Source organism: Labeo rohita, chromosome 13 (assembly GCF_022985175.1).
Source record: "Labeo rohita strain BAU-BD-2019 chromosome 13, IGBB_LRoh.1.0, whole genome shotgun sequence".
NCBI classification, from domain to species: Eukaryota; Metazoa; Chordata; class Actinopteri; order Cypriniformes; family Cyprinidae; genus Labeo; species Labeo rohita.
The window spans coordinates 27,925,617-27,948,807 of record NC_066881.1 but is presented as its reverse complement, the minus strand read 5'-3'; the positions used below and the strand labels follow the sequence as shown (position 1 = coordinate 27,948,807).

General features: G+C 33.9%; 1 protein-coding gene across 1 annotated transcript in view; it reads left to right on the top strand.

The window, feature by feature from the left end:
• crtac1b (cartilage acidic protein 1b) overlaps positions 1-6,835 on the top strand; it is a 43,536-nt gene extending 36,701 nt beyond the window's left edge. The window contains 2 exon segments of the mRNA XM_051125828.1: positions 2,781-2,924; positions 4,977-6,835. Coding sequence (XP_050981785.1) covers positions 2,781-2,924; positions 4,977-5,092 — 260 coding nt within the window. The 3' untranslated portion in view covers positions 5,093-6,835.
• Positions 6,836-23,191: the final 16,356 nt, after the last annotated feature.

Sequence of the window (23,191 nt, the reverse complement as noted above, 5' to 3'; positions counted from 1 at the left end):
ATCTTGGTTTCATCAAACCAGAGAATCTTATTTCTCACCATCTTGGAGTCCTTCGGGTGTTTTTTAGCAAACTCCATGTGGAGAGGCTTCCGTCGGGCCACTCTGCCATAAAGCCCCGACTGGTGGAGGGCTGTAGTGATGGTTGACTTTCTACAACTTTCTCCCATCTCCCGACTGCATCTCTGGAGCTCAGCCACAGTGATCTTTGGGTTCTTCTTTACCTCTCTCACCAAGGCTTTTCCCCCCCGATAGCTCAGTTTGGCCGGACGGCCAGCTCTAGGAAGGGTTCTGGTCGTCCCGAACGTCTTCCATTTAAGGATTTTGGAGGCCACTGTGCTCTTAGGAACCTTAAGTGCAGCAGAATTTTTTTGTAACCTTGGCCAGATCTGTGCCTTGCCACAATTCTGTCTCTGAGCTCTTCAGGCAGTTCCTTTGACCTCATGATTCTCGTTTGCTCTGACATGCACTGTGAGCTGTAAGGTCTTGTATAGACAGGTGTGTGGCTTTCCTAATCAAGTCCAGTCAGTATAATCAAACACAGTTGGACTCAAATGAAGGTGTAGAACCATCTCAAGGATGATCAGAAGAAATGGACAGTGCCTGAGTTAAATATATGAGTGTCACAGCAAAGGGTCTGAATACTTAGGACCATGCGATGTTTCAGTTTTTCTTTTTTAATAAATCTGCAAAAATGTCAACAATTTTGTGTTTTTCTGTCAATATGGGGTGCTGTGTGTACATTCATGAGGAAAAAAAATGAACTTAAATGATTTTAGCAAATGGCTGGAATATAACAAAGAGTGAAAAATTTAAGGGGGTCTGAATACTTTCCGTACCCACTGTATGTATCATGTCTGTGAGGTATGTATTCGCTGAGTTTCGTTTCATTTTTGTGAAGCGCTCCTGAGGCATTAGAAAGTGCTTCATGTTTGCTTTCTTTATTTAATAAAAGCACCGTTGCAACGTTTTGTGGATATTGTGAGTGCACACAAATAAAACTAGACCCTTAACAGTTCTGAATGATGTATTACTTATACCTTTATGAGCAAAAATGACGGAATATTTTAAATTGTTGTTACTGAAAAAAATGCAGGTTATGGCGCTGGCGCCTCCATGTCCTGCAAAGCGGTTTTAGCTTCCCCTCTCCGAGTAAACGATTGGATATGCGCCTAAAAGCATACATTTATCTAAGTTTAACGTGGAAACATTGTTTTATACTTGAACTCTTTTAGGCCTTTATCTATAGATTTTATTTTAGACAAGTCGTGATGATTTGAGAAGGCAAATTTTATCAAACAGACTGGGTCTGGTTGATCAATGTGTCAGATCAGTCTTCCGCTGACCGCTTGGTCGTTACTTGAAAAAACAAAAACTTAGCCTCCAAACGTTTTTCTACATTAACTTAACAAAAGAATGAAACGAAATAAAATCACTTTGCCATTACATACAAAACTGAATTTTTGGAGAAGGGGGAAAAAAGTCGGACTCGGGCGGATAATTCTGATAAGCTGTCGAGCCGGGCTAGGGCATATATATGAGGCCCGTGCAGGGCTTTAATAAACATTTATCCCAATACTTTAGTTATTATTTAATGTTTGCAACACAGACATGTAGCCTATACCGTGTATTCTGCTCGTGAAGCTTGTTCAAACATAAAGCTTAACTTACATGACCAGAGCTCTCTCTGGATCAGCGGTTGCGCGAAAGCAGGTTTAAATATTCCGATGTGATTGCGATTTCAAAGGTTTTATAGACATGGCGAAATCATCATCATATAGCAATAAGATTGCGTGTGTTTGAATCGAGATCGCGATCTTTTAATGATTAATCCATATGAATCTATAGCCTATGTATTTTTCTATGTCCCTCAAAAGTTACCCGGGCCCAGGCCCGGGCGGCCCCCCCGGTTCCGCGGTCCATGTATATATGTATGTGTGTGTGGTTTGTTAGGATAGGACAATATTTGGCCAGGAGACAACTATTTGAAAATCTGGAATCTGAAGGTGCAAAAAAATCTAAATATTAAGAAAATCACCTTTAAAGTTGTCCAAATGAAGTTTTAACAATGCATATTACTAATCAAAAATTACGTTTTGATATATTCATGATAGGAAAATTACGAAATCTCCCCATTGATAGAAAAATAGATAATTTTGACCCATACAATGTATTTTTGGCTATTGTTACAAATATACCCGTGCTGCTTAAGACTGGTTTTGTGGTCCAGGGTCACATATAAAAGTAATATATAAAGATATAAAAAATAAATAAATAATACTATGATCTGTTTTACCCAGTAATACTGTAGACTCTTAAGGTTTGCGTTAAGTTGTTGGCTCACATGGACGTAAGTTTGAGATCGGCCTGAATTATGTCTCATCTACAATGTAGTTTCTTAAAAAATGAAAGCAAAAAATAAGTCATGAAATAAAATAAAGGTACTGAGTTAATTTGGCAGCATGCTACTGGAAAACTGTGAGTCAAGTATTTTATGTGATTCACATGTGAAGCCCTGTTTGACAACGTGGTGCAAAGCAATCCAGTCAGTCATTTATGGGGTTCTGTTTCAGATAGGATGTTGTTTTAATAGTAATCTTACTTTGTAGGGAGTACAGCAACTCGGCAGGTTTAGAAACAGAAGCTGTGTTAGTCGTCCTGTGTGAGTTCGATACACACATGTAATGATATCTAAAAGTATTCACTCCCACAAATAAATGTGCCTGTCACTCTTTAAACTTCGTACAACGGTAATGTTTATTCCACTCATCTTCATTGTCTAGACCGAGATGAGTGCACACAGTTCCCATCTGTCTGTCCCTCTGAGCGACCCGTCTGCACCAACACCTACGGGAGCTTCAAGTGTCGTGCAAACAAGCGGTGTAACCAGGGATACGAGCCTAATGACGAAGGGACAGCGTGTGTAGGTGAGTTGAGACGAAAGCCAAATGATTAGTAGATTGATGCAATAAGGAGCCCCTGAGAAAAGCTGTTTGCCCTCATTTCACATGGGTAAAGTTTCACATTTGAGCTTTGGGGCAGTAATGTCTCAAACTGTGCTCAGACTTGCAAAGATATTAAAGTTTTCAAGTCCGAAATTTTATTTTGAACTCAAACATTTCTTACTTCCAAGATCAAATGATGCAAATTAACTCTATATTCTTATTTTACATCAACTATTGTTTCTCATGCTTGAGAACTACAATAGTTTTCATTTGAGTCTTGTTTGTTTCTTTAGCAGGTTGTTTATTTGTTTGTTTGTTTGCTAAGATCATGACCATGAAATTTTTAAAAATGTGTCAAACTGTGCTTTGATTTGCAAAGATACTAAAGTCAGAAATTTCAATATGAGCTGAAACGTTTCTCACTTCCAATACCAGGTGTAAAATAATTTTACAACTCTATATTCTTACGTTACAACTAATGTCTAATATTTTTCTATTTTTATTTCTCCAAATTATTGCACTGGAAAAAGATTTATTTGAGATGGTTTTCATTCTAAAATTACTGGTAAATTTAAAAATCCCAAGAAAAGTCAACATTCCTCATTCAGTTTTTATGTAGATTTTTTTTTTTTTTTTGTAAAACGTACTGTAATAATCTATATTTACAGCATCAGACATTTTTTTTTAAACTTCCCAGTTCATTTTTAAAATTTGTGAATACAAACAACAAACAAACATAAAAACTGAAAAAAACTTTCACTGTTGGATTTTTCAGAAATAATTACTAATAAATTTAACAGGTAATTACAAAGAAACAGTAACACATCAAATTAAATGTGACGTTGAAATTATTTTCAATTTAATCATACTGTTACAGACTTTCTCATGCTTGAGTAATTCAGTGGTTTTCATTTGAGTCTTGGTTATTGATTAAGCAAGTCATGTTATTTATTTATTTTTGTTTATTTGCTATGATCATGACCATGAGATCTCAAAAAATGTCAAAACTGTGCTGAGATTTGCAAATATACCAAAGTCTGCAAGTCAGAAATTTCAACATGCACTCAAACATTTCTTATCTCCAAAACCAAATTACGCAAATTAAGTAACTCAGTTTTATTATCTTTTGTCTTTTAATTATTTTCTTATTTTTTAATTTTTCCAAATAATTGTACTGTAAAAAAGTAAGATTAAGACTTATTTGAAACTTTCATTAAGAAATGACTTGAAATGTAAACATTCTAAAGAAAAGTCAAGCAACTCTTTGAATTAAACATTAAATTAAGTAGATTTTTATTTTTGTAAAATGTAATTCAATAATCTTTATTTACAACATAAAACATTTCTCACTTCCGAGACCAAATGATACAAATAAATTAATTCTATATTCTTATTTTATATCAACTATTGTCTATTTAATTTCTCCCAATTCATTTTTGAAATTTGTGAATTTGTGAATGTACTGTAAAAAAAAAAAAAAAATTAATTATGTGAAATGTTAAAGTTATTTTTAATTTAATCATGCTGTTATAGACTTTCTATGTTATAGACTTTGTTTTTCTGACTTTTTCTGCTATAGACTTTTTTTCTTTCTTTAGCAGGTCATTTATTTATTTGTTTGTTTGCTATAATCATGACCATGAGATGTGTCAAAACTGTGCTCAGATTTGCAAAGATACCAAAGTCAGAAATTTCTAAATGAACTCAAACATTTCTTACTTCCAAGATCAAGTGCAAAATGATTTTACAACTTTTTTTCTTACTTTACATCAGCTATTGTCTAATATCCTTCTGTTTTCACTTCTCCCAACGGTTGCACTGAAAAAAAGTAGGATTAAGATTTGAAACATTTTTCATTCTGAATGTAATATTCAAAATTCCAAAGAAAAGGCAAGCAACTTATTGAATTAAACATTGTATTTTTAAGTAGAATTTTTTTTTTGTTTGTAAAACATCCTTTACTCATCTTTATTTACAATGTTGAAAAATCATTCTTTACAATGTAATTTGCTTCTCTTTCCTTTATCTCTGCAGCCCAGGTGGCTTATTTTGGAGGAAACAGATCCTCAGCCTCCAAGCTCTTGGCTTCCCTTCTTTGGCCTCTCATACTAACTCTCCTCGCTGTCTTTTCTGCTTGCTTGGGGGCATGAAGGGCAGTGCCTCCCCTCTCCTAACATCTCTGCCACCCCGCTTGGTCTCCGATTCTCTGCTTTTCTTTCATTTTCACACTAAGGTGTTTGGGAGTCAGCTGTAAAATGAACTCTCCATGGACCCGTCGCTCCTGCAATGTCGTCACTAACAGACCTGTATAAATAATGCTTCGCTTTCCAGTTGGGAACCACAAAAGATCCCTGTTTTTAAGATAAAACAAGCATTCCCACTCCATCTAGAGATGGAGGCAAAATCAAAGATCTACATGTTCATCAGCTGTGATGTGGGATAAGATTGTGATTGTAATGATCTTTGTAAAAGGCCGTGTCCCAGCGTGTTACAGGCGATTATGAGTTCTAGCGCATATCGGCAGCAGCGTGTTAGCAGGTTTTCCAGGAGAGCATATGCCCGGCCATCTGTTTCACGCAAGGTTACATTCCTTGTGCTCTGAATAATACATTCACGAGAGATTCATACCGTACACTTTTGACCCTCACCAGTACTCACGACTGCCCTCGGGATCGGTGCATGTTTTTGGCATGGTTGAGTATTGCAAAACAGTTTCATTTAGCAAAATGTTGTTCAGATTTATACATGCGGGATTTCAGTGATATAGCTGCAAAAACATAGACCCAGACCACATTGTGAAGCAAAACTTTTTTAGTAGAATTTCTCAGCTTTAAGTACTACGATAGAAATGTCATGGTTTCATTTGATATAATATGTTTTTGTTTTTTTTTATTTTGCGATGACCACAACCAAAAATGGCTTTAAAATGTTTTAACTCTAAAATATTGAGTTCAGAACAGTCATTTTCCACACAGGTAAAAATGTTTTCCAAAAATGAACAAAAAGCACCTTAAAAGTAGTCCATACAACTTCTGTGCAGTGTTTCAAGACAAATAATAGTTTTGTGTGGGAAATAAGTAGAAATGTAAAGGAATGTTTCTTGCATATTGTATAATATAAGCTGAAAATATGTACAATGTAAAGAATTTGGTGTAGGATTTATTTGAAACAAATTTCACTCAGAAATGTTAAAAAATGAAAAAGAAATGGAAGCAACTCACTAAATTAAAAATTAAAATTTTGAAGTAGAATTATTACAACTATTTTTTCTCATGTGAACTATTCATTGTAAAATGAATGTTTGAATGAATGTTTCATGCAAATATGAAAATTGTCATTATTTACTCCTAATTTTATTTTTAGACTTGTATGCTGTTATTTATTTCTGTAGAACATGGAAAAGAATCTTCACACAACTACTTCTCCCTCATACATAGACGTAGTGACCATGTATGGAAGCCCCTTTCCGCCATTGAATAATAAAAAAGAAAAATGTAATTGCGACTTTTTATCTCACAATTCTGATTTTGCAAATGCATTATGGTCCTAGTTACAACAAATACACAAATATGAACTACCAGTTACAAAACTAGTCATATGTCAGTGCTCTGAAACAGGAAAAACATTAATTTCCATTTAGTAAGTTATTCTTCTGTCAAGTTTCAGGATAGGGTAATTTTTTTGTTGTTGATTTTTTTTTTTTTTCCATACTTAAGATGTCAGTGAATTTACAGTACAATTTAAATTTCATGACTCATGATTCTAATTGCAAATTTCCTTTATGCAGTTCTTTTCTTGGAATTGCTTGATACCAGTTTGCAATTCTTTTTTTTCAGAATTCAAATATAAACTCGCAATTCCGAGTTATAAAGTGAGAATTTCGAGATATAAACACGCAGTTTTGACTTTTTTCTGAGAATTACATGATATATCTCGCAATTGTGACTTTTCTCAGAATTGCAAGTTTATATCTCACAATTCTGAAAACATATGTCTTTTTAGACTTTTGGACAGTTGTAAGTTTATATCTCTGAGATGAAAAAAAAATCTGAATTGTGAGATGAAAACCAATTGCAGAAAAAAGCTCAGGATTGCAAGATATAGATCCCAACCCCCCCCGCAGAATTCTGACATTATTTCTTGCCATTGCGAGTTTATAACAAACTGTTCTGAGAAAAACAAGTCAAAATTCACAGTTTTGACTCCCAAAACAATTCTGATTTTGCAAATACATTATGGTCCTAGTTAGAACAAAAACCACAAATATGAACTACCAGTTACAAAATTGGTAATGCATCTGTTTCCACTCAGTAAGTTATTTTCTCTCAAGTTTCAGGATAGGGTCTTTTTTTTTTTGACCAGACTGAAGCTGTCAGTGAACTTACAGTACAGTTCAAATTTCATGACATGTATAATTAGAATTGCGAATTTACTTCTTGATTTTTTTTTTTTTCTCAGAATTGCTTGATATAAACTCTCAATTCTGACTTTTTTTTTTACTATTTAGAATTTGAAAGTTTATATCTCGATATTGTGACTTTTCTCAGAATTGCAGGTTTATATCTTACAATTCTGACTTTGTAACATGCAATTGCACGTTAAATCAGAATTGTGAGATAGAAACTCACAATTCTGAAAACATATCAGGCTTTTTCCCCTGATATATCCTCACAATTCAGATTTTTTTTCTCAGAATTCTGACGTTATTTTTCGCTATTGTGTATTTATAACAAGCAATTATCACAGGTCTAAGAAGAAAAGTCAGAATTGTGAGGTTGTATTACACAATTGTGAGAGAAATTTGCAATATCCTTTTTTTTCAGTGGTTGAAATGGGCTTCCATAGATCATGTCCCCCAAAAGCTAAAAATAAATAAATAAAATAAATTGCTATTCTATAATCCCTTTAACCGTTTAACTGTCACCCCCATTTTTAAACACAGACGTGAAAGTGCACAATCCAAACTTAAATTCTTATAATTTATGAACAAATACATTTTGTAATATGATTTTGAAGTACCATTTTCATGCTAATGCAATGTCCAATTTAAAATGGCTTTCACAGGATGAATTTTTAAGCCTTCAGTTGAAATATAATTTATGATTATTTCTAAAATGTGATTGGGGAAAAAGGCAGCGAAAACAGACTTTTTGTACAAAGGTCAGAACTCCTGTTATGATGTCGATTTTTGAGGTGCACTTTTGTCATAAATGAATCTATTACTGTTCCTGCATAATTTGTAATGTTTAACAGAGGTATAAAAAAAAAATAGTTAGGAGTCTTAGACCTTTCCAATGACATATAGTTTAACATTATTAGATTTTGTAATATAGTGAAGTAAACGTGACAGTTAAACGGTTAAGGATTATTTATATAGTTTATATTCTATGTATCTTTTAAGCTGTAAGATTTTAGGTCATTTGTCAATGAAAATTATGGTTTGCAGGTGGCTTCAGAAGTTTGTAAAGAAAGCACACAAATCATACGGACCACTTTTATAGTGTTTTGTTAGTTCTTTAGTTCTTTTTAGAGGATGACTAAATACATAATGACAGAATTTTATTTATAAGTGAACTAACTCTTTTAAGTCATTATTCACTGGTAATGGCTTTGGATTTTCCCCTTAATCTAAAGTGGTCGGCTTAGTAAATGCATCACTATGTATTGTTGATGTTTACTTTTTTATTCTTTTTATAAATTAAGTTAATTTTGCCTTTTCAACCCTACTTATTGGGAATATTACAGATTGCTATGCAGAATATTCACCAAAGGTTAATGAACCGAGTTTGGTTCAATGAAAAAGGCATTTCAGAATGCATTACGAGCTCCATTTGGACGGTCGTTGGATGTAAATGTTGTTGTTTCCTACAGAATGTCCTTGACTGAAATAAGACCGCTTATACAGGAGCACCGATTTCAGTGCATCTGTGTTTCTACAGAGCTCAGAATCCACATTCGCTAAATTTTTTAAACATTGTGTATTGTCATAACTGGACTTAGTGCTTTTGAACAGTCGCACCAGTAACATTTGATATGAATCCACTGTGGTCTTTGATGGAGGTGTTAAATAACTTCTGAACTGACTCATGATGTGTGCGTTGGCTAAAGGCCTCTCAGTCTCCAGAGGCAAATAGATTCACTTTATTTCATTACACTGTTCTAATTTTCCATGTTGTGACTCATGTGCCGACTGCTTCGGGAAAAATGTCAGATCTCACAAGAGCTGACAGATGCCATCTATAATTATTTTTTAAATGATACGTGTAGTTCGAGAGCAGATTAAATCAAGCTTACCTCAGTGTCATGGTTACAAGGAAAGGCACAGCGTGCAATCTTGATAAATGCATGTCACGATAAAAGGATATGCAAAAATATGATCTGTCTTTGTAATTTCTGCCATAGCAATTCTGTTGAAAATGCCAGCATGAGTTTCTGTGCTGGTCTAGAGTGGTTAGAGCTGCTTAAGCAGCATGGCTTTCCAGCAAAAAGACTGGTCAAGCTAGTTAAGATGCCTGGTGGGCAGACTAACATGCATAACATAACGTACAGTGGGAATAGATGCTGAAGTATTGAACGATCAATCAGATTATATGATGAGCTGCTCCTGATGTAATCTCCACTTTTATGTAGAAATGGTTTATATGGAAATAACACACAAGTCTAATACTTTCAGTAAAATGATGGCAATGTTGACTTAAAAACAGGTTTGATCCTGTCTTTCAGTTTTTGAATGAATAGTTGCTCATTTTTGGCGGAATTCACTATAATTTGGGATCCATGTGTAAAATAAAGTCAAGACCTTTTTCTGTTTTGTTTATTGTCTTGTTTTTTGTCACAGCAGTGCTCAACGTCTATCTATCTATCTATCTATCTATCTATATATGTATGTGTGTACATACACATACATATGCATACAAATGCATATATATGTATGTGTGTGTATATATATATATATATATATATATATATATATATATATATATATATATATAGTAGTAATGTCACATTCTGAAATATGACTTCAAACTGTGACATATTATGTAGCATTATATGAGTAAAAAATAAGGTAACTGCAACTTCATACCTAACACTTTATGAACTTCATTATGATTATTAACTTACATTACTATATTAAATACTTGACAGCCCATTTGCTAGAAAGTTCAAAATGAGTTACTAGTTACTAGTAACTAGTTAGAATCATGCACACTACTGTTTAAAAACTTGGTGTCAGTAAGATTTTTTTTCTTCTAAATAATACTTTTATTCAGTAAGTTCACATTAGATTTATCAAAAGCAACAGTGAAAACGTTTCCATTTTTGATATCAACAATCAAACAAATGCTTTTCTTTTGAACTTCAAAAATGTATCATGCACAAAAAACAATGCACAAAAAAATATGCATTTTCAACATTGAAAATAATAAGAATGTAGTGTTTCTGATTATAAAAATGCAGTTCTTGTCCAAATCAGCATATTAAAAAGAAGGATAATGTGACATTGAAGACTGGAGTTATGACTGCTGAAAATTCAGCTTTGCATCACAGGAATTATAAATATATATTCAAACATAAGATATTTTAAATTGTAATAATATTTCATAATATCACTCTTTTCACAGTATTTTTGATCAAATAAAAACTGTATAACTACAGACCATATAAAATACCTTAATGGACATCTGCCTGAAAACCAACATAGGCTCATTAGAAAACTAAAAAAAACATACCTGTATGTACGAATCACTGCAGATTACAGTTAAAAATGAACACTAGAGGCAGTAAAACCCCAACAGCTTTTATCCTGTTTCACACAAACTATGATTTACACACAGAGTTTGGATTAATAAAGCCTACTATTACTTGCAGAATATTATGTTGTGACTTAAAAACAATTTTAACATCCTACAAGATTTGAAAACTGATCATTTTGAATGTTGTCATCACATATACAGCTTCATATGCGTAAGTTTTTAAATTCAATAGGTTTGCTTGGTAGCTCAAATGATATGGTATTGCACTTGAGCGATGAAGAGCTCCGGTACGAACCCTGTGAAACTACAGTTTAACAAAACAGCTCAAATTCGCTGTTTTGTTAAAATAGCACAGCTGCATCAACAAAGGGTTTTTATTTTTATTTTTTTTTTCCCACTTTTACATTGGTAACACTATCGGTTAGGTTTAGAGTTGGGTTTGGTGTAGGGGATATTTCCAACACGTTAGAGCATTAACCTTTAGCAATACTCCCTGGATATTTGAATTCTGAACAGCCGCAATACGTACCTCAAGCAGCGTAATAAAAACGCCTGTATCAACATAATAAAAACGTGCCATGGTCATGTATTGAACGGTGTTTTAGTGTCACTCTCTGGACATTTCACTTTGAAATTGCCGCGAAACGTGACAGAAAGTAGGTGCTGCAGAAATGTATGTGGAGGCACATATTTCCAGTGAGCCTGGGTTGTTTTATGGGAAAAGCTTTTATGTGATGATTCTCACAATATCATAAATAGTAAACAAAACAAATATATGCATTCATGAACCAAGTGGTTTGAATGTTTATTCAATGTCTCAACATCTCCAAAGCAAACACAAAATTCTGCAGGTGTATGAAGGGGTCACTTCAAGAAGAGCAGGTCTGTGTTTCGGACAGCACTGGGCACACGAGTTTACCCGAGGCTGTTGCAGCTTGCTTTCTTGTAAAGGCTCACTCAAGTATTCAAGACATATTTCATGCAGTACAGTATTTCACCCTCCAATTTAGTCAGAGAGACAAACAGATAAAGAAAGAGAATGAAAGGGGAAAAAATGAGCAAGATCAAATCTAGGAGAGGAAAGCAAACAGTCTGTTGAGAACAGTGTGTATTTGTTGTGTTTGAATGCAACATTAGATTCCAAAGGCCGGGTCTGGGTTTAAAAGGGTGAAGGGTATGGCGGGCAGCACGGGGCCATGGGTCTCATGGTTCAGTACAAGCGGAACATAGCGCTCACATCACTGACATACCTGTTTACCCAGGTGCAGTCCTCTGGCCATTACTGGGCAACCAGCCAGCAAGGTAGACAAGAGACGTGGTACCAGACACTATGCTGAAAGACATCTCACTTAGGTCAGCTTCTCATCACAATGACTTTTATGTCTTTTCCATTTATTAAAGGTACACGTGGTTTCTTGAGAAGTGCGAATGACCTAACATTACACAGAAAGAAGAATATATCTTTCTGTGCTTTTTTTCTCTACATTGTAAAGTATGGTTCTGTGAGACTAGCGAAAGTGAGTTTTGACCTGTAGTTGACATTACTACAAAATGATGTTGATTTTTGCACATTTCACAGCACTTTCAAAGACCATTGTCCGGTGAGAGATGCCAGACAGAGGAACGTGAATGTAGTGACATTTCATTATGTTGGTTGGTGTACATATTGACCCTGCATAGACAGCAAAGCATTCAAGGCACAGAAAGGCAGTAAGGACATCATTAAAATAGTCCATGTAAAATCAGTGGTTCAGCCATGATTTTATGAAGCTTCGAGAATACTTTTTGTGCACAAAAAAAACCCATGACACATTCAAGTTTATATCCCACAATTCAAGTCAGAATTGCTAGTTTATATATTGCAACTCTGAGGAAAAAAAGGCAAAATTGCAAGATATAAACGTGCAATTGTGAGGAAAAAAGTTAGAATTGCGAGTTTAAATCCTGCAATTCTGCAATCCTTGCACTTTCCCACAATTGAAAGTTTATATAAAAAAATTTGACTTTATTTATCGCTATTGCAAGTTTATATCCTGCAATTTTTGTTTTCTTGCAATTGTGATTTATATCCTGCAATTCTGACTTTATTTTCCGCAATTGCGAGTTTACATCCAACAATTTTGACTTTATTTCTTGCAATTGCGAGTTTATATACAACAATTTTGACTTTATTTCTCACTATTGCAAGTTTATATTCCGCAATTCTGACTTTATTTCTTGCAATTGTGAGTTATATCCCGCAATTCTGACTTTATTTTTCGCAGTTGCGAGTTTATATCCGACAATTTTGACTTTATTTCTTGTAATTGCATATTTATATCCAGCTTTTATTTTATTTCTTGCTATTGAAAGTTTATATCCCGCAATTCTGACTTTATTTTTCGCAGTTGCGAGTTTATATCCGACAGTTTTGACTTTATTTCTCGCAGTTGCATTATTTATCGCAGTCTTTTATTTTTTGTTTCTTATTGAAAGTTTATATCCTGCAATTCTGAATTTATAACTCATATTTGCGAGTTTATATCTCACAATTCTGACTTTATTTCTTGCACTTGCATGTTTATATCCAGCTTTTACTTTTTTATTTCTTGTTATTGAAAGTTTATATCCCACAATTCTGACTTTATTTCTCACAATTGAAAGTTTATATCTGACAATTTTACTTTTTTCTCGCTATTGCAAGTTTTTATCCCTCAATTCTGACTTTATTTCTCACAATTGCGTGTTTATATCATGCAATTCTGACTTTTAACTTGCAGTTGCAAGTTTGTGTCTCTCAATTCTGAGAAAGTCAGTCACAATTGCAAGTTTGTATCATGCAGTTTAGAATATCATGAAAGTCAGAATTGGGAGACAGTGTGGTTTGCACATATGGCCATATACTGTATTTTGTGCAGGCAAGAATAGTCATAGTCGAATTCAAATCTATTATTCATCTTCTGGCCAGTTCTTCGGTTCTCTCTCGCTGTTCTTTTCTGTTTCAGTACTGTGCTGCGCTGATAAACTATTGATGGGGTTTAAAAAGAGCGAGCACTCAGATGTCGAAGAGAATAGGATTAAAATTGGTGCTGATAGCTTGTATTCTAGATGGAGGAATACTGTAATTCAGTTTGGGAGGTCTGGACATCACTGACTGCCATTGTTTGCTGCCATTGGCGTTCCGCACATAGTAAATAGGCCAAACCAAAATGGCTCCCTCTCATAAATGAAGCACTTGAGGACACTTGGCTATGATGGATTAAAGAATTAAATCTTCTGGACTTTTTCGTCTGATCTCTGTTGATTTGTTTGGGCATTTATGAAACACATTGAGCTGATTAAAATATTTCGAGCAGCTTTCATGTAATACTCTTGCTTGTTGATTTTGGAAATTATTCATTCCTTTTTTTTGACCAATATTCATATTATCCCGTTTGACACAGGTTAATATGAACATAGTGAATTAGGAGGGGTTGGGAATGTTTTAAGCAGTTTGTGCAATGTTTTTCAGTCTCGGTGTGTGGCCGAAAGATTGTTTTTGAATGGCAATGAGTCAAAGGCATCAAACAGGTCAACATCTTCCTCAGAAAAAAACAACATGCTGTAGCCTTGAATTAGACCCTCCCTTTCATAACATTGCTAAATGCATCTGACAACAGAGCTTATTGCAAAAGCACATATTTAGATTCGGTGTTCGCTAGATGTTGCATCCTGCAACAGACACAACACGTTCAGTGCTAGTCTTTGAGGTCGAACACCACTAGCCAAAGCCAACATGGACGGCTTTTGAAAGGACTTATCCAAATTCAGCCAAACCATAATATTTGCAGACACTAAATCCAGCCAGAAATGAAAGAAACGTCATGGAAGACTGTATTGTGTTCATTCTGTCTTATGAAAGCTCTGCAGGCTGAGTGTTTAAATAATAAATGAAATGTGCCATGAAGATTGAAAGGATCATGTTCACAATTAAACTGCCATGTAACAATCAGAAGCGTAAAGAATTGGACTTTTCCCTCTGTTAAGATCTCATTCACACTCTGTACTGAATGTTCTGCACATGTAAATGTGATCAAATCACAATCGGCCACATAAAAGGGGAAAACTCAACTGAGACTTATTGTGCTTGGAACACTGGATTTAACGATGGTGTAAATGCATTAGCGGGTGGTGTTGAGCAGCTAATAATAATTATTAGTGGTGTCAAAATTAGCACGTTAATGCAGATACATTTTTTCATTTTAACGCGTTAAAAATATTTAACACAATTACCGCAGGGGGCGGGGCTAGGTTTGGCTACCACACCCACAACCGCTAAAGAATTGCATTTAACGAGCACATCAAATGGGAGACTTTTCAGACGCGCGCTCCAACGTCACCTAAGCACCAGGCGTGAGTCAAACGAGCACAGAAACGGTACCAAAGAACTAAATTTTAAAAAGAGGAAACCAATAACTTCTGTAAGTTCAAAATCGGGGCACCCCGATTATATGGAGAAAAATGCTGAAATGTTTTTCTCAAAAAATGTTCTCAAATTTCTTTACGACTGAAGAAAGAAAAACATGAACATCGTGGATGAGAAGGGGGTGAGTAAATTATTTGTAAATTGTTGTTCTGCAAGTGGAATTCTCCTTTAATGTGTGTTGGCAGTGTATGTACAAATCTACCCTATAATGATACAAATCCATGCAGTGGTTTTTAATTAATCTGTAAAAATAATATCCCCTTTTTCAAATCGAGCCATTCTCAGATGCCTGTCAGTGTGGCGTCACACCGACAGAGGCCGCTCCCACAATAGTTGATTGGCATAAGCGTCTTACCTCAGATCAGCTGTAACAGTCCGACCTCCATTGTTTTGATGCCGGAGCAGGGCTGTAAGTTAGGCAAGAATATCTCAGATTGAGCGATTGAGGTGTTGTGTTGCTGGATGTAATAATGAAGCGAGAAGAGAGGGGCGGGGCGAGCAGAGCTCATTTGCATTTAAAGGACAATCCCTCAGAATGGGATTATTTTTGTAGAGCTCATTTTTGACAAGGTAAAAATGGTGTTGTTTTACACTAGCTTTGAGAATTTTTTTGCCAAAGTATATTAAAGACTTTTCATTAAGACCCTAAAGAATCATATCAACTTGTGGAAAGTGGGCATCCGATGACCCCTTTAAGTTCACTTAAATTACAAGTCTAATAAATGTTAAACTGAAAGCTCTCAGTTATACTGTAATGTTGAATGGCTATAGTCAGTGGTTAAATATTAGAAAAAAATTCAGAGAGACGTCAGTTGGTATCAGTGATACTTGCCTTCAGTAATAAAAAAAGATGGCATTAAACAAATATCAAAAATGTACTTCCTTTATGTTGTTTCTACATTCATTTAAAGATTGAATGTGAAATTATTGCAATATAACAGTATGATTAAAAATTGTAATGTTAAAAAACATGTGTGACTAATTGTTTTTAATCGATTGACACCACTAATAATTATAATATTTTTTTTTATATTACTTGTATAGAAATATGTATACTTTTTTTTTTTTTTTTTTTTTTTTTTTTTTTTTTAGAAAATATTAAAATATAATTATAATTTATAATATTTAAAGAACCAAAATCACAGATGACTCAAATGTTCAGTAAAATATTGTAAGACGTATTTTCAGTGTGACATTGATTTCACTGGATGATTTCTTCATCGTAATGAATTTAGTCAGGGAGGTTTTTATTCATTCAGAAACCAAAATTCGATTTTAAATAATTCATATTGGAAAACAACAGTAACAACAAAAACGCTCATCCAGCTTTGATCCTGTCAGAAAATGAAAGCTTTTTAAAGGAACACTTCCTGGAAGTTTCAAAAGGATTGTCATTTTATTTAAAGCGACCTTACAAGAATGTATAACAAAATCTGATCTATTTAGCATATATGATGACGTCTGCTTCTCAGACAACAATAAGTCTTTCAGCCTCGGCCTGTTTTAGTTCTTCTGTTTCATTCGTCTTTGTTTTTAAAAGTCCAGAACGCAGAGCTGGCCTGTGTTCTAACGCTGGATTGATTTTAATTTTCTCCTTGGTTGACAAAGAGGATGACGTTTGCTTTTTTAAATGGGAAATCAACGGCATTTCAATAAGTCTCTCATCTGCTGACCCTGACCTGCGTGTTTACCGCTGTGGGGAATATAAGTAAATACACTCATGGAAAAACTCTTGCTCACATTGCACTTAGGTCTTGAATTCATTATAGTTGCTTATTGTGTTTTCTTTTATCATTGTCCAAAGCAATATGACTCCAGGGTTTTAAGTAACCTTTCTTTAAATGACCGTGCTATCTGTTTTTCCCTGGAGACATAACAAAAATGTTTGTAACATGAAAATGTGTATGTGTTTTAAAACCGTAAGATTTAATGTTTTTGAAGAAACCTCTTCTGCTCACCAAGGCTGCATGGCAATATCGTGAAATATTTTTACAATTTAAAGTAACTGTTTTCTATTTGAATATATTTTAAATGCAATTATTCTTTTGTTGACAAAGCTGAATTTTCAGCATCATTACTCTAGTCTTTATTGTCACATGATCCTTTAGAAATATAATAATGTTAAAAACAATTGTGTACATTTTTTTTTTTTTCAGAATTCTTTGATGAACAAAGTTCAAAAGAACAGAAATAGAAAGCTTCTGTAACATTATAAAGTCATATTGTTGCTTTTGATCAGTTAATGCGTTCCTGCTGAATTAAAGTATTAATTTCTTAATTCCTTTCCAAAAAAGAAAGAAAGAAAAGAAAATTCTAACTGAACCCAAACTTTTGTACAGTAATGTTACAAAAGTTTTCTATTTTTACTAAATACAAAAATAAAAATTCTTTCATCAAAGAATACTGAAAAAAAGTTGTACACTACTGTTCTAAAACTTCTGACTTGTGTGTGTGTGTGTGTGTATATATATATATATATATATGTGTGTGTGTGTGTATAGAGAGAGAGAGAGAGAGAGAGAGAGATCAAAAATACAAAAAAAAAAAAAAAAAAAAAAAAACTAATATTATGAAATATTATTACAATGTAAAATAATGTTTTTTTATTTTAATATATTTTAAAATATAATTTATTCCTGTGATACAAAGCTGAATTTTCATCAGCCCTTACTCCAGTCTTCAGTGTCACATGATCCTTTAGAAATCATACTAATATGCCGATTTATAAGACTGATCTGACCGAGTATGCTATATCTTTTCTAACTGATCGGACTTACAATTTTCCTAAAAAAAAAAAAAAGGTGAGGAAAAATCCCATAGACTTACATCGATGTTCAAATGAGCCAAGACTATTCAAACTCCAACTGTCAAAACTCCCAGAATCTGAGACTCAGTCAAACTTCCCTTCTATATACTATTATTTCTAATCCATTTAAACTCTTTCAAACTGATTGTTAATCATGCTAGCAACATGCTAATCATGCTAGAATCATGCTAAACCCAATGCTAGTAACTTGCTTATCATGCTAGTATGATAAGCAAGTATGATTATCAAGTTAATAGCATGATTATGCTAGTAACATGTTAATCATGCTAGAAACATTCTAGTAACTTGTTAATCATGTTAGAATCATGTTAACAGCATGCTAATAACTTGCTAATCATGCTAACAATGTGCTAATAACTTGTTAATCATGTTAACAACATGCAAGTTAAATGCTAATCATGCTAGAAACATGTTAGTAACCTGTCAATCATGGCTAGAATCATGCTAACAACATGCTAGTCATGTTAGAAACATGTTAGTAACCTGCCAATCATGGCTAGAATCATGGTAGCAGTGTGCTAGTAACTTGCTAATCATGCTAACAACATGCTAGTAACATGCTAATCATGCTAGAAACATGCTAGTAACTTGCTAATCATGCTAACAATATGCTAGTAACATGTTAATAATGCTAGAAACATGGTAGCAATGTGTTAGCAACTTGTTAATCATGTTAGGAATATGCTAGTAATGGGCTAGTCATGTTAGAAACATGCTAGCAACATGTATGTCTATCTATCTAATCTTTACAACTACTTCAGACTGAAAACCTTCAAACTTTTTAAACGTCCCACTTCAACGTTTTTCTTGATGAACTTTATCTAGTTACTTTTGTTATCATCAATGTTGGAAACAGTTGTGCTGCCTAATATTTATTTGGAATCTGTGATTCTTTTTTTAGGATTCTTTGATGGATAAAAAGTTAAAAAGGACAGCATTAACAATACAAGTCTCTGATATCATGTTTTATCAATTTAACACATCCTTGGTAAATAAAAGTATTAATTTCTTTCAAAAAATAAAAAATAAATAAGTAAATACTGACCATAAAATTTTAAATAGTACTTTATATTTTTACAAAAGATTTCTTTTTTTTTTTTTTAATTGCTGCTCTTTTTTTTTTACTTTTTTATTCATTAAGGAATCCTGAAAAAAAGTATTAAGCGACAGAATATTAAGCAGCACAACTGTTTCCAGCACTGATAATAAATCAGCATATTAGAATATTAGAATGATTTCTAAAGGATCATGTAACACTGAAGACTGGGTAATGATGCTGATAATTCAGCTTTGCATCACAGGAATAAATTACATTTTAAAGCATATTTACACAGAAACCAGTTATTTTACACTGAAATATTATTTCACAATATTACTGTTTTTTTTTTTTTTTTTTTTTTTCTGGGTTATCTGTTTTGATCAAACAAATGCAGCCTTGATGAGCATAAGAAACATCTTAAAAAAACATTAAAAATCGTACTAATCCCAAACTTTTGAACGGCAGCGTGTATATATAACATAATACATTTTTTTTTTTCAATAATTGTTAATAAATTATTCAAAAATATTCTTTATTCCCCAAATAATATTCCATAAATGCATGTAAATGCAACATGTTTAAAACTGTACTGGATTTCACCATGAAAACTCTGGCAAACAATCATTCTCAGAGAAACGAAGCATTTACAGAGTGATTTCAATTGTAGCATTTTTCTAAACAATCCTCATGGAGCAAATAATTTTTACTTATTGTTGCAATTTGAGAATCACAAGGCTTTGGTTTATCAGCAGGTGAATCTGTTCTTCTGCACTAATATCCTGGAGGAAGAACAGAGTCACTGCAAATGCCCCATAAAACTGCAGAACCAAATGCAGCCTGGGGTTGCCAAAGTCATAACTCTAATCCTCCATCTCTGGCGCAGAATACTCGTCTGTCACATCAAGGGCAATACCATTTCCTCTCGAATAAGAATATATGACTTCTTCACTAGCCAGTAATGCTGCTTAATGTCTTATGGGAGAAAATGACTTTTTGGAGAGTGTACGAACTGGACCTTGAATTAGCCTGTTGAAATTGAACAAAATGATGAACCTGCCGTGTTTGTGAACCCAAACTCACACATGCCCAGAAATCAGTCTGTTTTCATTTTAGCGCTGTCTGTGTATGTGAAAGGGAAAAAAACTCGGCTGATCTCCGTTTCCAGAGAAACAACAAAACATTTTATTTCTGTTGGCATTCTGAATAAAAGACAATAGCTCTTTTCAAAAACCTGCTTACATCCAGACTTCTTGATGATAAATATATTTTTGTATAAATAGTATAAAACTCTTTTTTGATACATTATTTGAGTGCAACAGTAATAAACAAATATCTGCTGCATCAATATTCTCCATTTCAAGATATATTAGTACAGATAATAAAACACATTTGTCTCTGTAGCAGCAACGATCCAGAGATTTTATAATAATCCTAACATAAGTAATAAACAGTTAATGGAAAGTTATAATTCTACATTAGGAAGACATGAGCATTAAATCATACTTCTTTTCTCTATACAATTGGTTCAAAACAATATAATCTATAATACAAAACTATTATTTACATTTTGCCATATCAAAGTACTTTTGTAATTTTTTCCTATAGGAGACATGTAGGATTTTCCATCTTACCTATGCAGTCATACACTCCCATTATTTGTTGATGTAAATGAAACGTAAGCATTGTGGAAAACTCATGAAATGACGCTAGACACTTTATATGAATTATATACGACCTGTCTAAAATAGCAGGCTTGTCCATATAAACAAATGGTAATATATGTCTTTTTAATGTAACTTAGATTTTTGTGTCATGTTTTACTGATTTGTATGGATCCGCTCGGGGCCTTTTCAGACTAAATATTATAAATGTTGAAGGGCCCCTCATATTCCATCATTAGAGCTTAAATCAGTCAGTCAAACCAAGCCAAGAAATATTTTTAGATTTTAAGTCAGTTTTGTCAAACCGTACAGACTGTGGGTGAGAGAGGTTTGGCAGATTTACTTTTCTTTTTAGAAAATCTTTCCTGAACAGCTTGTCACTTTCCAGTCCAACAAACAAACAACATGAACATGAAAATCAAAATATACATATTTCTGATGTTATTGTGTGCTATTCATTGCTGCTTGCAATTCCAAATAACAAACAAATATGCTGGAAAAACAACTGAAACTAATCTAGAACTACCAATTTTTCATAATCAAATTCTCAATCAATTCTCAAAGGACAAAGTTAGGTCCCACTGTAAATTGTTCCCAAAAAGATATCATATGACAAAACAAAAGGGTTATAAACAGATTCTTAATGACTTAAACGCATTTCTTCGTAATCACCTTTTCAACTCAAGAACAGTTTCATCATATTAGGACAACTAATGACTGAAGTCACAAGTAGACAGACAGACGCTCATGCATTAATAGTGCAAATCATGTACAATTTACAGAAGTCCACAATCCTGATGGATCAGCGCCAGGGTGGGTATCGCCACAGCGGTGAAACATGAAGGCAGCAGCACAGGAGATCTATGAACGCTACCATACTACAGATCAGATGAGTGCCTGTCAGAACCGAGCTGAAAAGCTCATAGGTGGGTTACAGTAAGTGTGGACAAGTGGGGAACTGTAAATTAAATGGGGAAATGAATGAACAGTGAACAGACAGTTAAAGGGGTGTACCATGAAGAATCAAATTTAGCTTCCTATTCTGAGATAACAGAACTCAGAATGCCCTGCGGTCCAAAAAGTGGCTTCACTGGAACTGAGGTGCAGAACAGCTCAGTATCAAACATCCTTAAACATTTTACTTTGAAATGGCATTGATGCTCATTTGACATTCACAAAGTTGCATGTCCAGTCAGAGTTAGGAGTTAAGAGTAGTTCACTTCTAGAACAAAAATGTACAGGGTACTCGTTGTCATTCAAGACGTTAGTGTCTGTCTTTCTTTAGTCATGAAGAAAAACATTTCAGAAATGATCTCTATATAGTGGACTTCTATGGTGCCCATATGTTTGAACTTCCAAAATGCAGTTTGAATGCAGCTTCAAAGGGTGCTAAACGATCCCAGCGGAGGAGGAAGGGTCTTATCTAGCAAAACAATGTCATTTTGTAGAAAAAAATAATTTATATACTTTTTAAATCTCAAATGCTCGTCTTGTCTAGCACTGCAATGCACATGCGTACTCTGTATAATCCAGGTCAATAGAGTTAGGCTATGTAATTTTCTCCTCCAACTTCAAAATTGCCCTACATCGTTGCAGAAGTACCGACCCAGTGTTTACAAAGTGAGCGTGCACAAAAACCAAAAAAAAGGTAAAACAGTGATGGATAATTTTGAAGTTGGATGAGAAAATTACATACCCTAACTCTATTAACCTGGATTAGACAGAGCTGGTAGAACTAGACAAGCATTTGAGGTTAAGAAGTGTATACATTTTTATTTTTTATTTATTTTAAACTTTTTTAGAAAATGACCGATCATTTTGCTAGATAAGACCCTTGTTCCTTGGCTGGGATCATTTAGAGCCCTTTGAAGCTGCATTTAAACTGCATTTTGGAAGTTTAAACTCGTGGGCCATATAGAAGTCCACTATATGGAGAAATATCCTGAAATGTTTCCCTCAAAAAAACTATTGTTTTACAGTTGAAGAAAGAAGGACGAGAACATCTTCAATGACAAGGGGGTGAGTACATTATCTGTAAATTTTTGGACTTGAAGAAGTGAACTACTCCTTTAAGCAGAATAGCACAGTTTCTGACAATGGCAGTTAATCGGCTTGTTTTTAAGTTCCCCATAATTTCAGTCCAGTGTTGCTCTGATTGTTTATGTAATGCATTTTATGGAAAGGCTGTTACTTAAGGATGGGGCAGTGAAAAAATGATTTTACAACAAATCCACAAGCTTGCAGCAAATTGTTATTGCTTGTTTTACATGCAAAAGTGTTTTTTGGATGTCTTAAGCCATTAACACGTGCCCAGCAGCAAAAAAAAAAAAAAAAAAAAAAAAAAGATGAGAAACGATTTTTAATTTCAGCTAAACAGCTTGACATAGAAAGCTAAGTAAAAAAAAAACTAATTAGGCATGGAAGACATGTAAAGCTGGGTGTCGTCAGCATAGCAATGGAAAAGAATCACAAACTTTCTAAAGATTTATCCAAGAGACAGTAAATAAATAATTAATAAAAGAGG